The sequence below is a fragment of the Narcine bancroftii genome, chromosome 11 (assembly GCF_036971445.1).
Source record: "Narcine bancroftii isolate sNarBan1 chromosome 11, sNarBan1.hap1, whole genome shotgun sequence".
Classification (NCBI taxonomy): Eukaryota; Metazoa; Chordata; class Chondrichthyes; order Torpediniformes; family Narcinidae; genus Narcine; species Narcine bancroftii.
This window is the reverse complement of record NC_091479.1, coordinates 69,810,155-69,823,887: the sequence shown is the minus strand read 5'-3', so window position 1 is coordinate 69,823,887 and position 13,733 is coordinate 69,810,155. Positions and strand designations below refer to the sequence as shown.

At 39.4% G+C, this 13,733-nt stretch overlaps 1 protein-coding gene across 6 annotated transcripts in view; it reads right to left on the bottom strand.

Annotated features, from left to right (window-relative positions):
• Nucleotides 1–13,733, bottom strand: part of pphln1 (periphilin 1) — a 141,678-nt gene that overhangs the window by 13,024 nt on the left and 114,921 nt on the right. For all 6 annotated transcript variants that reach the window (XM_069903306.1, XM_069903303.1, XM_069903307.1 and 3 more), the window contains one exon: nt 2,957–3,094. In XM_069903306.1, coding sequence (XP_069759407.1) covers nt 2,957–3,094 — 138 coding nt within the window. The remainder of the gene's footprint in view (nt 1–2,956; nt 3,095–13,733) is intronic.

The following is a 13,733-nucleotide window of genomic DNA, read 5'->3' as shown; positions in this document are numbered from 1 at the left end:
AAGATTTTATATAATTTGAAAAAAATGGTTTACATCAAACATATCTAAAAGATTAAATACTTTCTTTCAAATAAAGTAATTGACCTGGACAAGGACATTCACAAGCAACAATAACTGCTCTGGTTGAGCTCAGCATTTGAACATGATTGCTATTACCTACATTTTTCAACTCATTGCATTGGTTAGAAAGCGACACAAAAGTGATCCAAAGCTAAGCTGAACTGTGAGCAATCTGGAGATCTGGATGATAATTAATGTGGATATATTTTTCTATAAAACATTGAAAACCTCATTTACAACAATAAATGTGTAAACATAGAAATGTTAGCATAAAAAGTTAGCATAAAAAGTAGCAATATTTTAGATTTTTAATATAATTAACAGGAAATTGTTATATTGTGTTTCAATGTCTATTTTAATGTGCTGTGAATAAAGTGAAAATAAAATAGTAAACTAGAGATACAAGGAGATCAAATTTAACTAGATGAAATTAATTATTAAAAAGAATCAATGCTGGTACAAAAAATTCACATCTGAGTAAACATGGAACATTCAAAATAAGTTGTGGGAATGCTTCTCCCTTCTTTGAATGTCAGTATTTTTATTCTAATGGAAAAGTGATGAATGTATGGAAAGCTTAATTTAGCTACACATCTGAAAAGAACTTCACTATTGCCAACTCATTCACACATGTCCTTATGGTTGGTTTGTTACTGCATGTAACTACCATCCTCCTGGCCAATGTAGAATCCTTGGAGAACAAACTTGAGGACTTTCTGCCTTGAGGGCAGTGGCAGGAACAGATTTTAAGTTGTGGACTCACCTTTCAGATGGCAGCCCTGAAAGGCTGCTTGCACCATTGCCTGGTCCACCTGAAAGGGCCTATTCATATCCAGAGGTGCCTATTAGTGCCTCTTGATCTGATGGAGGCGGGGCACCTGGTGCCACAGCACCACTACCTATCATTTTTATGTGGCATAAAAAATGGCCATCTACCCTTACCCATAATTCCCCTTGCAGGTGGCAACGCTGTGTTTCCCAAAAAAGTTCCAGCTGCATTTTGAGTAGCAGAGAGTGGCCTTGGTGCAGGAGCAGCCATCTGGACTGTGACACCCTGCAGCGGCCACCCACCGACATCCCCTGCTGGCTGCCCCTGCCTCCCTCCCCCAGCCACCTCTGCCTCGACGGCACCCGCCGACCCCCCCCCCCCCCCCCCCCATTGGGGCAGGGTCTGTCAGGTAGTGGGGTGGGGGGTGGTGTCAGGCAGCGGGGTACTGTCAAGCAGCAGGGAGTTGGGTCACCGGCTGATGGAATCATCAGCCTGCCCCCAGGTAGGGCTCCAGCGGCTGTACATTCAGGTGCATTGGCAGAGTGTGGCACTCCCCCGATTATCCCTCCTGTAGGAGGGTTGGTGTCGGCGCCTCTGAGGCACTTCTGCTGCATTCAGATGAGTATGTCTTTAGCCACAAGTGGGGAGATTATTTGGCTTTACACTGGGGTGTTCAGGTCACCCAAAAGGCCCTTTGATGAACCAAGCCAGACTTCAACATCAGAGAGACATCAGGGAGTGCTTTGTGATGTGCTTTACAGACACATGGTTAAACGTGGACATTCCAGACATGGCACTACAGCCTGTGGGCAACTCCCTCTATAGTCTACACTTTCCTTATTCTAACTTCAAAGTATGATCTTCCATAGTGTGAGCTACGATATTCTGAATTTCGATCTCTTTAACCCAACAAATCAAGCTCTGTGGCTGTAACTTTATGTAGTTTTAATTTGTTGATAAAATGGATAAACATTTTGCATAGCTTGGCATTAAAACTTTCATAATGATAAATAAAGTATTTACTGTTAGATAGAGATATAAAAAGTATATGAAGATACAAATGATAAAAAGCTTTAAAAGAGATACAAAAAAGTATTTAAAGAGATACACAATTTTTAAACAGATGCACAATTCAAAGAAAAATTTCTTGTGCTCACGCTTCATTTACATCTTGTAGAATGAGCAAGCATTAGCCTGGGCGGATATTACAACATAGTCACAATGGTAATACTGCAAACAATAGTTCTCTTAAAGAGACAGGCACAAAATTAACTAAGAATCAAAACACAAAATTTTAAACTTTACACCCTCCTTCACCTGACCGGAGCAGCGTCAGGAAAGCCAAAAGCAGCCGTGTTTGTGTCATCATCAATTCATCATCATGCATAAATGTGACAGTTATGTCCCAGTCCTGCTCTCCCAACCTGGAACATCTGGCGATCAAGTGCCGCCCATTCTACCTGCTGAGAGAGTTCACCACCATCATCCTGGTCACATGGTACATTCTGCCCCAGGCCTATTCATTGTTGTAATATCAGATTTGAATGCAACAGGTTAATGGTAGTAATTTTATTTAAATTCATATTTACATTGATGCCTTGCCATTTTTATAATGACTAGTGCAGTGTTCCTAAATTGTTGCAAGTTATAATCCAGAGAATTCATTTCAGTTTGATCTCATAGCAGCAAAATGAGGATAGTTTTCACCAGAGCAGAAATTGCTGATATTAATTTCAATAAAATATTTTTTTTAAAGAGTGGAAAGAATGTAATTTATATTCTATATCATAAATATATCAACTGCAGGTGTCAAAATTGAATTAAGATCAGTCTTTTGGGGAAGTAATTTGTGCTTTATATTCTCAGCAAGATATCCCATGCCAACAGCTAAAAATATTTCATTTAATGAAAGGCTCAAGTGGTTTGCTGTGTTAATTTATTTCATTTCGTAAATAAAATCTATTGAGATATTTGAAGTATTTAATTGTTCATTATATTGTGAATGCAAGCAATTTGCATACCCTTTGTCTATATTCATTTTCAGAATCAGAATTTATTGTCGTGAACAAGTCACAAAATTCAGTGTTTTGCACCAGCGTCACAGCGCAAACTTTCATACAAACTGACCTCTTCAATTTCCTTGGTCTTTTCAGCAATTTTTCTAGTGCGATGATCTGTTTGACTCAGTTCTATAATGTCAAGAGGACCCAGTGCATTCATTTCCAGCTTATCCAATTTATCTGGTAATAACATTTGAATCGCATCCTAAAATCAGAAAAGTAAAATGTTATGTAGTGCCTCGAAGTTTTATTTGTACGTGACAAACTATATGAAGAGCACATATTAGCTAGAAATGAAAATCCAATAAAATATTGAAGGCAACTCAAAAGGATTAATTATGGAACATGGAATTATGAAACAATTAATCAAGTTTACCTACTTGGTGTACTTGATGGAAGGTAAATAAATGGAAAGATGCAGTAGATTCACATCAGCTGTGAGTAATTTTTGGAAAACAGTGAGACTACTTTAGCTTGGGCTATGTGCATGAATGCACCAATGCTGTAACATTGGACATCACTGGAAAACTGATTTAACATATTTAAGAGTGAATTGAGATTGTTATCAGATAGTACTTTCTTTATGTATACAGTTTATTTATTCTTGTAAATAAAGATAAATCACCAAAAATCTGTAAAAACCTGAAATCCAAACAACATTTAATTACCCACAAATTTTTTAAAAAGTGATTATATGTACTACACATGATACATTAATAGCCAGGAGTACTGGCAGCAGGAGTAAGAAAAATCAAACAATTTAAAGGAGTTCAATTATCCAGTCAGAAAGGACACAGAGAAATTATATCACAGAACTGACATTGGCTTTTTATCTGATCACAATGCCAAGATTTGCAGTTAAAAACCTTGAATTGATTTATGCTCTAAAATTTTACTATCCATACACTCCTCAAAATATTCCAATTGTACCAACCTCTAAAATTTTTGCTGGCAACTTGTTCCATATACTGTACTTACCACCCTGTGCATAAATGGTGCCCTCAGATCCTTTACAAATCTCTTCCCTCTTACCTTCTGGCCTACCCTAGGAAAAAGTATTTGACTATTTACTTTATTGTGCCCCTCATGATGTTGTTCACTTCTAGAAGGACACCTTTCAGCCTCTTCTGCTCTACAGGGAAACCATTCAATCTCTTTTTAACTCAATCCCTCCAATCTCAGTCCTGTTCTCTTGAATCTTTTCAATACCATTTCTAGCAAAGTGACATCTTTTCTACAGTTGGGAATCCAGAGTTGTACACAATTATCCAAGTGTTATCTCACCAATGTCTTGCTTAATTGTAACATGATGCCCCAATTCCTGTACTCTATGCACTGACCAGTGAAAGCAAGTGTGTTAAATGCTTTCTTCACCACCCTGTTGAGCTGCACAGCCATTTTAATGGAACGATATACTTGCATCCCAAGGTGCTACTCTACGCACATCTTGGAGTTAAATTACAGGTCCAATTCCTAGGTCCAATTTCCCATTTCATCAGGATCCTGTTGTAATCTTTGATAACCTTCTTCACTGACAAATGTACCACCAATTTTGGTGTTATTCCTGCAGCACAAAGGCCTCCAATTTAAAAAAAAAACAACTTTCCACCACTTCCTCCTGACTAATTCCATCAAACCAATTCTCTATTTACTTGGCCAGTTCCCCCAGGATCTACACAATCTACCCTTCCACACTAATCTGTGTTAACAATAATTTATGGTTTGCTCAGTTGTGAAGCAAATAATATGAATTGAAATAACAAAAAAAAAATCAGAATGGCATGATTTTAAAGATCCCAAATATTGGCATTTGTAGGGCAACTTTAATTCAACAAAGAATCTGTAACAGTGATCACTGAGAACCTAAGAGTTATTAGTTGAGAAATATTGTTGAGTACCACTAGCATTATCTGTTTTTCGTTCATATTTCCAACATTTGCAGTTTTTGGAGATGTTGAGAACTGAAGAGATGCTAACTCTATCACATTTTTAAAAGCAAAGAGGGGAAGTTCAAGCCAGTGGTTCCATCAGTAATGGTGAAGCAAAGGCAAAAAGAAAAAAAAACTCAGAACCAAAGGGGATGGAAAAGAAATGCAAGTTTATAGCAGCTTGAAAGGATCTGATCTCATTGGAGACTAAATTCAAGAGAATGTTACAGGATGGGAAGATTTTTATGGACTACATGGGGAAGCTGGACAGGATATTTGGAAAAAACAGAAATTAAATAAACTATTCATGCTTGACATTAACATATAGTTAATGATAGATATGGAATGAAACTGTCTTGCAAATGAATGTCATAATAGCTAGCTCTGGGTGGAACAAGATTTAAAGATTTACACTGCAAATCTGGAATGAGCAAATGTAGAGTGGAATAAAATGGACAGAAAAGGAGTAGAGAATTTAATAAAGCAAAAGAAACAGAATCAGAATTTATTGTCATGAAGAAGTCACGAAATTCAGTATTTTGCGGCAGTTTCATAGTGAAAAGATTCATATAAGCCACCTTACAACAATAAATTTTTAAAAAGTGCACAAAAGTAACACAGTGTTCATTGATTATTCAGGAGTCTGATGGCAGTGGGGAAGAATCTGTCTTTGTGCTGCTAAGTGCTCGTCTTTAGGTTCCTGTACCTTTTTCCTGATGGTAGCAGAATGAAGAGCGGATGGCCTGGGTGGTGGGGATCTTTGAGGATAGAGGCTGCTTTTTTAAGACATCGAATCTTGTAGATGTCCTCGATAGAGTGAAGTCTGGTGTCTATGATGTTGCAGGCTGAGTTAACAACCCTCTAGAGTTTTTTTTCTTGTCCTAAGGTCTAACTTTTACTGGAGGAAACTTACCATTAACAACAAAGTAGCAGCTGAATAGAGCAGTGATAATGAGATTAAAAGTAGGAGAAAGGAAGAGCAAAGTGTGGTTAAAGCATGCACACAAAAGCTAACTGATCACCTTGTCAGCAAATAAACATGAATATACTGAAGTGCTAATTGATGGAGTGAAACACTGAGGTCCACTGTGATTGTAGTGAAAGCACACAGTAAATGCTGGAGGAACTCAGCTGGTCTTGCAGCATCTATAGGAGGTAAAGATGTCTTAACCAATCTTTTGGGCTTGCGAGACTGGCCGAGTTCCTCCAGCATTTACTGTGTGGCTTTATGATAATAAAAAGAACAGTCTATTCTTTTGAATAATTCTGCAGTTCCAGACTTTCCAGTGCAACATAGATACAATAATATAAATTCTGCTGAAGGGAGCAGAATTTCACATCAATACTGCATAGGAGAAACAGGAACAATACACGTTATTGATTAATTTCGTAGGGATAAAGAGCATAAAAATCAAAATGAGGAACCAACTACTTAAGAATGGCCCCTTCAGTCTTCTCCAGCATTCATCAAGATACTGATGGTTTACTCAACACCTTCTATCCCACATCTCTTCATTCTCTTAATAACTTTATTTGTCAATAAGAGATGAATGGAAGGCCAGGCAAAAAGTGAGCACTGAAGGTTAAACTTGGAAATAGTAAACTTGCAAAGCAGTTATGATTGTCCTCTGTTTTCAAAGTAAACAATGGCAAAATTAAATTAAGTAATGCATATGGGGAGGTGCAATAAGATAAAGGAATATATAATAAATGTCAGGAAATGAAGTGGTGTGGACAGGACACCAATTAGGACACATCAATGAGGCATTAAAAAGAGAGATAGAATAATTTAGTCAAAGATTAGTCAAAGGAGAGGGGTTTGAGCTACAACTGCATAAAACTTTATTAAGATCACAGCTCGAGTTCTGTATAATGTTCTGGATACATTACAGGTATGATTTAACTGCAGTAAATGCACAGAAGCTTTAAAAAAAACATTTCCAAGTCCAAAAAACTATGGATCTTTGGAGAGATTGTACAAGCTTCAGATATTTTCATTTGAACAGACGAAGATGAGAGGAAATTTAAGTGTTTAAAATCTTGAGGGGCTGACAAATGGCGACTTTCTGCAGGTTGCAGTAAACACCTGCACAAAACCCACAAAAATATGCATTACAAACTATTAAAATACTCACCACAGCAGCTGCATTCCTTAAAATCAGCTGGTGTTTTTTTTAAAAAAACAAGCAAACAACTGCTAAACACAATCAAAGATCTTCAAATCTCCAAGGAAACAACTGCTGCAGAAACAGAATGGCTGCAAGGCAGAGACTTGAAGTCCAGTCACTGGAGAATAAAATCGATGACCAGAGGGCAAGGCTACTCCACCACCAGACACAAGACAGACAAATCTGTTATTTGCTGCACCAAGACCTGGCCAACGGAAAACATACCAGACACCACTATCCGATGAGACGGTTTCACCTTCCATAGTCTGGATCGGAACTCGGATTCTGGAAAAGGGAGAGGTGGTGGTGTGGGTTTTTCATTAACACTGGGTGGTGCATGGACATTGGATGTATGTCGACCTCCTGCTCTATTGTCTTAGAGCAAATCTCGATTAAATAAAGACTCTTCTGTCTACCTCAAGGGTTTACATCTGTGATTCTCACCAGAGTTTACATCCTTCCTGATGTTGATTACAAGCAGGTACTCATGGAGCTCTGCATGATGTGGTCAGTAAACAAGAGATGGCCCTGCCCGAAACACGACAAATCTTAGTCAGCGACTTTAACCAGGCCTGTGCCAAGAAAACCCTGCCTAACTAACACCAGCATGTAATCTACTGAACCAGAGGTCCCTGTACACTTGATCACTGCTATACCAAGATAAAGAAGGCCAACTGTTCTTTCCCAATTTCATACTTTGACAAGTCTGATTACCTGGCTATACTCCTTCTGCCTTCAGAGCCTAAAAAGAGAGAGGCTCCAGAAGTCAAGACAGCTAGAAAGTGGCTGCAAGAAGCTGAAGAACGGTTACAGGATTTCCTCAAGTCAGCGGATTGGGCAGTGTTCTTAGAACTCTTCTAAGAATCTGAAAGAGTACACCAAGGTTTATCAAAACAGCAGTGGATAAGTGTTATATTATTCAGGGTTTTCCCCAAACAGAAGCCCTGGATGAACAATGAAATCTGGAACCTGCTGAGAACCAGATCACAGACATTCAAGTCCAGAGATCCAGATTGGTACAGCAGGAGCAGGTATGACCTGTGGAAAGCTATATCCTGGGCGAAAGTGGAGATTCCAGATGAAAATGGAAACAACAAAGGACATCTAGCAGCTGTGGCAGGGCCCAAATGCCATAACCCTGCTACAAAACCAAATCTGGTAAAGTAGCTGATGGCAAAGCTTCTCTTCCAGAGGAGCTCAACGCCTTCTATGCGCAGTTTGATGACAATAACAGTGAAGAACCACCCCTCCGCACTCCACATCTCATGCTGATCCCATCTTGTCCGTATCGGAGGATGACATGTTTGTGCCTTCAGAAGAGTGAATCAGAGGAAAGCATCTGGCCCAGATGGAGTACCTGGCTGAGTATTAAACATCCGTGCTGATCAACTTACTAAGGTATTCACTGATATCTTCAATATCTCACTCCAGCAGGGCATGATACCCACCTGTTTCAAATAGGCATCAATTATACCAATGTCCAAGAAGAGTGCCGTGATCTGCCTTAACGATCATCAACCAGTAGCACTTGCATCAACAGTGATGAAGTGTTTTAAAAGGCTGGTGATGAAGCAGATCAGCTCTTGTCTGAGAGGTGACATGGATCCATTTAGTTCGCCTATCATTGAAACAGGTCTAAGGCAGATGCTAACTCACTGGTTCTACACAAAGCCCTGGAACACCTGGACAGGAAGGATGGTCTTTATCAACTACAGTTTGGCATTTAACATCATCATCCCCTCAAAGCTAATCAGCAAACTCCAAGACCTGGGAGTTAACATCCCACTGTGTAATTGAATCATGGATTTCCTCACCTCCAGACCACAAGATTGCCAAGAACTTCTCCTCCACAATCTCCATCAGTACAGAGAACCACAGGGCTGTATACTTAGCCCCCTGCTCTACTCAATTTATATCTACAACTGTGTAGCTTGGTAGGACAATAATACCATCTACAAATTTGCCAACGATACCAGGGTAGTGGGCTGCATAAAGGAAGGAGATGAGTGAGCATACAGGATGGAGATTGAAAACTTGGCTGAGTGGTGCATCAACAACAACCTTGCACTCAATGTCACCAAAATTAGGGAGCTGATTGTTGTCTTCAGGAAAGCCAGAGATTTACAATCCAGTGATCATTGGGGGAATCAGAGGTGGAGAGGATAAGCAAATTTAAGTTCTTGGGAGTCACTATCTTGGAGGATCTTTTGTGGACCCAACACAGTGAAGAAAGCATGTCAACGCCTCAACTTCCTCAGGAATTTGTGGAGGTTTGGTAATGGCACCAGAAACCCTAGAAAATTTAAACAGAACTGTGGTGGAAAGTGTGCTGACCAGCTGCATCATGGTTTGGTATGGGAACACCAGTACCCCTGAGTGTAAAGCCCTCCAAAAGTAAGTGGACACAGCCTAGGACATCACAGACAAAACCCTTCTCACTATTGAGTACATCTACAGGGAACGCTGCCATCAGAGGGCAGGAACAACTATTAAAGGCTCACACCACCAAGTTCAGGTATAGTTGCTACCAGTCATGATCAGAATCCTCAATGACAAAGTCAATCAGACTCATTTAAGGACTCTTACTTGTGCACTTTCTTGATTGATTTTCTTTGTTCTCTCTGTATTGCAGTTTGTTTAAATTTGTTATCTTTTTACAGTTCTTTTATTTGTTTATACTGTAAAGTGTTTATTTTTGCACTATCAACTGGGGGTAATTCTGCCATGCCCGCAGGAAAAAGAAATCTTGGGGTTGTATCTGATGTCATGCATGTCCTCTGATAATAAATTTGAAATATGTACCCTCACAGCAAATCTGAAATCTGAATCTGAAAGACTTGAAAATTTCTACAGGTGTATCGTGAAGAGTTAGGTTACATCACTGACTGGAATGGAGGTGCCAATGGTCAGGACAGGGGAAAAAAACTCCACAGGGTTGTTAACTTGGCCTGTGTCATCACGAGCACCTGTCTTCCCTCCATTGAGGATATCTACAAGAGGCAGTGTCTATCCTTCAGAATCTCTAACACCCAGGCTATGACCTCTTCATTCTGCTACTATCAGGAAAAAAACTACAGGAGCCTGAAGATGAGCACTCAGCGGGAGGAGTCACGTGATGGAGTAGTGGCCGGACGGTGAACTCCAGCCCTCTCCAGAAAAGTCGGGAAAAACAAAGGAAAACACAAAGGCACAGAAATAAAAGTTACAGAAAAGTGAGTATAAAGGTGGAAAGAAGATGGCGACAAAAAAAGAAAAATCAAAATCAACGGTAAGAAGAGAGGAAGAGAAGACAACGGAGGAAAAAGGTGAAGGCCTTACCTGTCCGAAGAGGCCCGCTGCGGAGAGAGAAACCCGCTCCCTCAGGTCGGTAAATAATGGACTACAAAAATGGCTCGCTGAGCCGAGTAAAAGTGCGCAACCGCGCATGAAAAAAAACACACCGACGGGAGGGGGGACCAGCTGGGGAGTCGATCTCCACAGCCGGCAACGACAGCTGCAGAACACCTGCAGCAAGAAGAGACCACAGAAGACAATAGAAACAAGAAAGAAGAGAAGGAAAGGGCAACAAAGAAACAACAGATGGCCAACCCAGAGGAAGAAGAAGAGGAAGAGGAAGAGTACAGTGAAATAGAAGAAGAAAAGAAAGGCAAGATAAAGGAGGTACTTTCTCTTATTAAGGGATACATGGAGTCATTTAAAGAATGGCAAACACAGGAATTTAATGATTTAAGAAAAAGAATAAACAACACAGAAGAGAAAATGAATAAAATAGATATGACCTTAACAGAAATGGGAAAGAAAATGGACAAGATGGAAGAGCGGGCAGTAGCAGCAGAAATGGAGGTAGAAGACTTAAAAAAGAAATTGGAGGAATCTAATAAAAAAACTAAAGAGACACAAGAACTACTAGCTCAAAAAATAGATACAATGGAAAATTATAACAGAAGAAATAACATAAAGATAGTGGGCCTTAAGGAAGATGAAGAAGGCAAGAATATGAGAGAGTTTATAAAAGATTGGATCCCTAAGACCCTAGGATGTCCAGAACTACAGCAAGAAATGGAAATAGAAAGGGCACATAGAGTATTGGCCTCTAAACCACAACCACAACAAAAACCAAGATCTATTGTAGTAAAATTCCTAAGATATACTACAAGAGAAAAGGTACTGGAGAAGACAATGGAAAAAGTAAGAGAGGGCAACAAACCACTGGAGTATAACGGGCAAAAAAATCTTCATTTATCCAGATATAAGTTTTGAACTCCTAAAGAAGAGAAAAGAGTTCAATACAGCAAAGGCGATTTTATGGAAGAAAGGGTATAAATTTATACTAAAGCATCCAGCGGTATTGAAAATATTTATTCCAGGACAACAAAACAGACTATTCTCGGATCCAGAAGAAGCACGAAAATTTGCAGAACAATTACAAAAATAGACTGAGGGAGGAAGACGGGTAATGAGAGTAAAAATGATCACGATTGATATGTATGTGGGTAAAGACAAAAATAGACTGAGGGATGAAGACGGGTAATGAGAGTAAAAATGATCACGATTGATATGTATGCGGGTAAAGAGGTATAAGAGTGAATAGAGACAATGTGCATACGTGAATGTATCTGTACTTAGAGGAAAATATAGATAGTATAGACAAGAATTAATAAGGGAAGGTAATGGAATAGAGAGAATAAGGAGGGAATTAAAAGAGTGACCTTTGTGACATATGAAAAGTGAAATCTTTTCTGGGGGGGCTGGGTGGGGGGAAATAGCGGTCACTGCAAAATCAGTTGACGCTTGCGAGTGGATTCGCAAATCCAAATGGAGAGGGGAGATGTGGTTGTCCGACAAGGGATAAAGGACAACTCAGGAGGGGAAGGGGAGATTGGGGATAAAGAAGATAGAAATAGGAGAATAAGGAAAATGTTGGATGTTGGAGGAATGTAGTCTTATAAAGAGTTGAAAATAAAAAAACAGAAATGGAAAAGGAGGAAAGGTAATGATGGAAAAACGGAAAGAGAAGATACACAAAATATAAAAGGGCTACGCTGAACTATATGACTTTAAATATTAATGGAATACATAACCAAATTAAAAGGGTGAAACTACTAAATTTAAATGAATAAATGTATTCCATTAGAAAAAATAACATATAGGTTAAGAAATAATATTGAAATATTCGAACAAGTATAGGAGCCTTACATTAAATACAATAGCGAAAACCTACCGGGGACAAACAATACCTAAGTTGATGGAAGGAGAAGGAAAGAAAAGAATGGACTCAGTATGGTGTGAAAAATAAAAAATTTAAAAAAAAAGGATGAGCACTCAGCAGCACAAGGACAGTTTCTTCCCCACGTCATCAGATTTCTGAATGAATAATGAACCACAAACACTACCTGACTTTATCTATTTATTGCACACTTTTATTTATTTTTGAAATGTGGTTTATAGAAATATTTGCACTTTAATGCTGTCGCTAAACAATGAATTTTGTGACGTTTATAACAATAAATTTTTATTCTGAGAGCGAGGCAGAAACTATCATCACATTTAAATAGTACAGAGAACATGAGACTCAAAAGTTGTGCCCTTCAAGGGTATGGATCTAATGTAAGAAAATGAGATCTGACTAGTTACATTCTATCAACTGACAATGGACTCAATGGTCTCCTTCCTTTCCTATGTGTCATACATTTTTGATGAGCATTTGCTATGGGTGCTAAAGGAGATGATGTCAAAGATCATCCAACTGATGAACAATTTGAGAGTGAGGCTGAATATGGGGAGTCAAGTGAATAGTTCTGGTTAAGAACATGCAATATAACAGACCAATGGGCCTGCTCCACCATTCGTCAACCATGGCTTGAGACAGGAAGGTTAATAATAAAACAGTCAACAATTACAAGACAAGAAATTGAACAGACTAAAGATAAGATTGGAATTTTCAGTGCAGGCTGCAATCACAGAGGATGAATCAATTGTTCATAAAGATTAAGCGAAGAAATCTTGATGATAAAGATGAGCTGAGAAGTTAGTACCCAATACCTTTAAGTAAGAGGAAGAAATAAAATACAAGCTGCTTAGAACAATGAAGAGATGACAATAATACTTGTGAATCTGTAGGGGTCATGTACTGCATCCAATGCTCCCACTTTGGCCTCCTCCGGATTGGAGAGACCAAACATGGGCTGAGAAATCAATTCATTGAGCATCCTTGCTCTGCCCACTGTAAAGAAGGGATATTCCCATACCAATATGTCTGTCCATGATCCAACTGAGACCACCCACCAATTGTAGGAATGAAACCTTATATTCCATCTGGACACCCTTAAACCAGATGGCATTAACATCGTTTTCTCCAGTTTCTGTTAGTGCTCCCACCTCCAAACCCCCCCCCCCCATCTTATTCCCCAACACTATACCTCCTTTCCTCTTGCTCCTCTCCCCTTCTCTCTCCCTCTTTCCCTATCCTTCTGCCTCCTTTCTTCCAGCTCTGCATTCACTGAGCTACCCCCTCTCACAATCAATTCTCAGCTTTTCTCTCCTGCCCTCCTCTTGGCCTGTGTTCCTCCGCCTGCCCCTTCTTCCCTCCTCCCCCTACCTTTTTATTCAGGCATCTGCCTGCTTTTTGCTCATACCATGATGAAGGGATCAGGCCCGAAATGTTGCTTATATATTTTAGCCTCCTATAGATGCCTCAGGACCTGCCAAGTTTTTCCAGCACTTTTGTGAATTTACTACCAACACAACT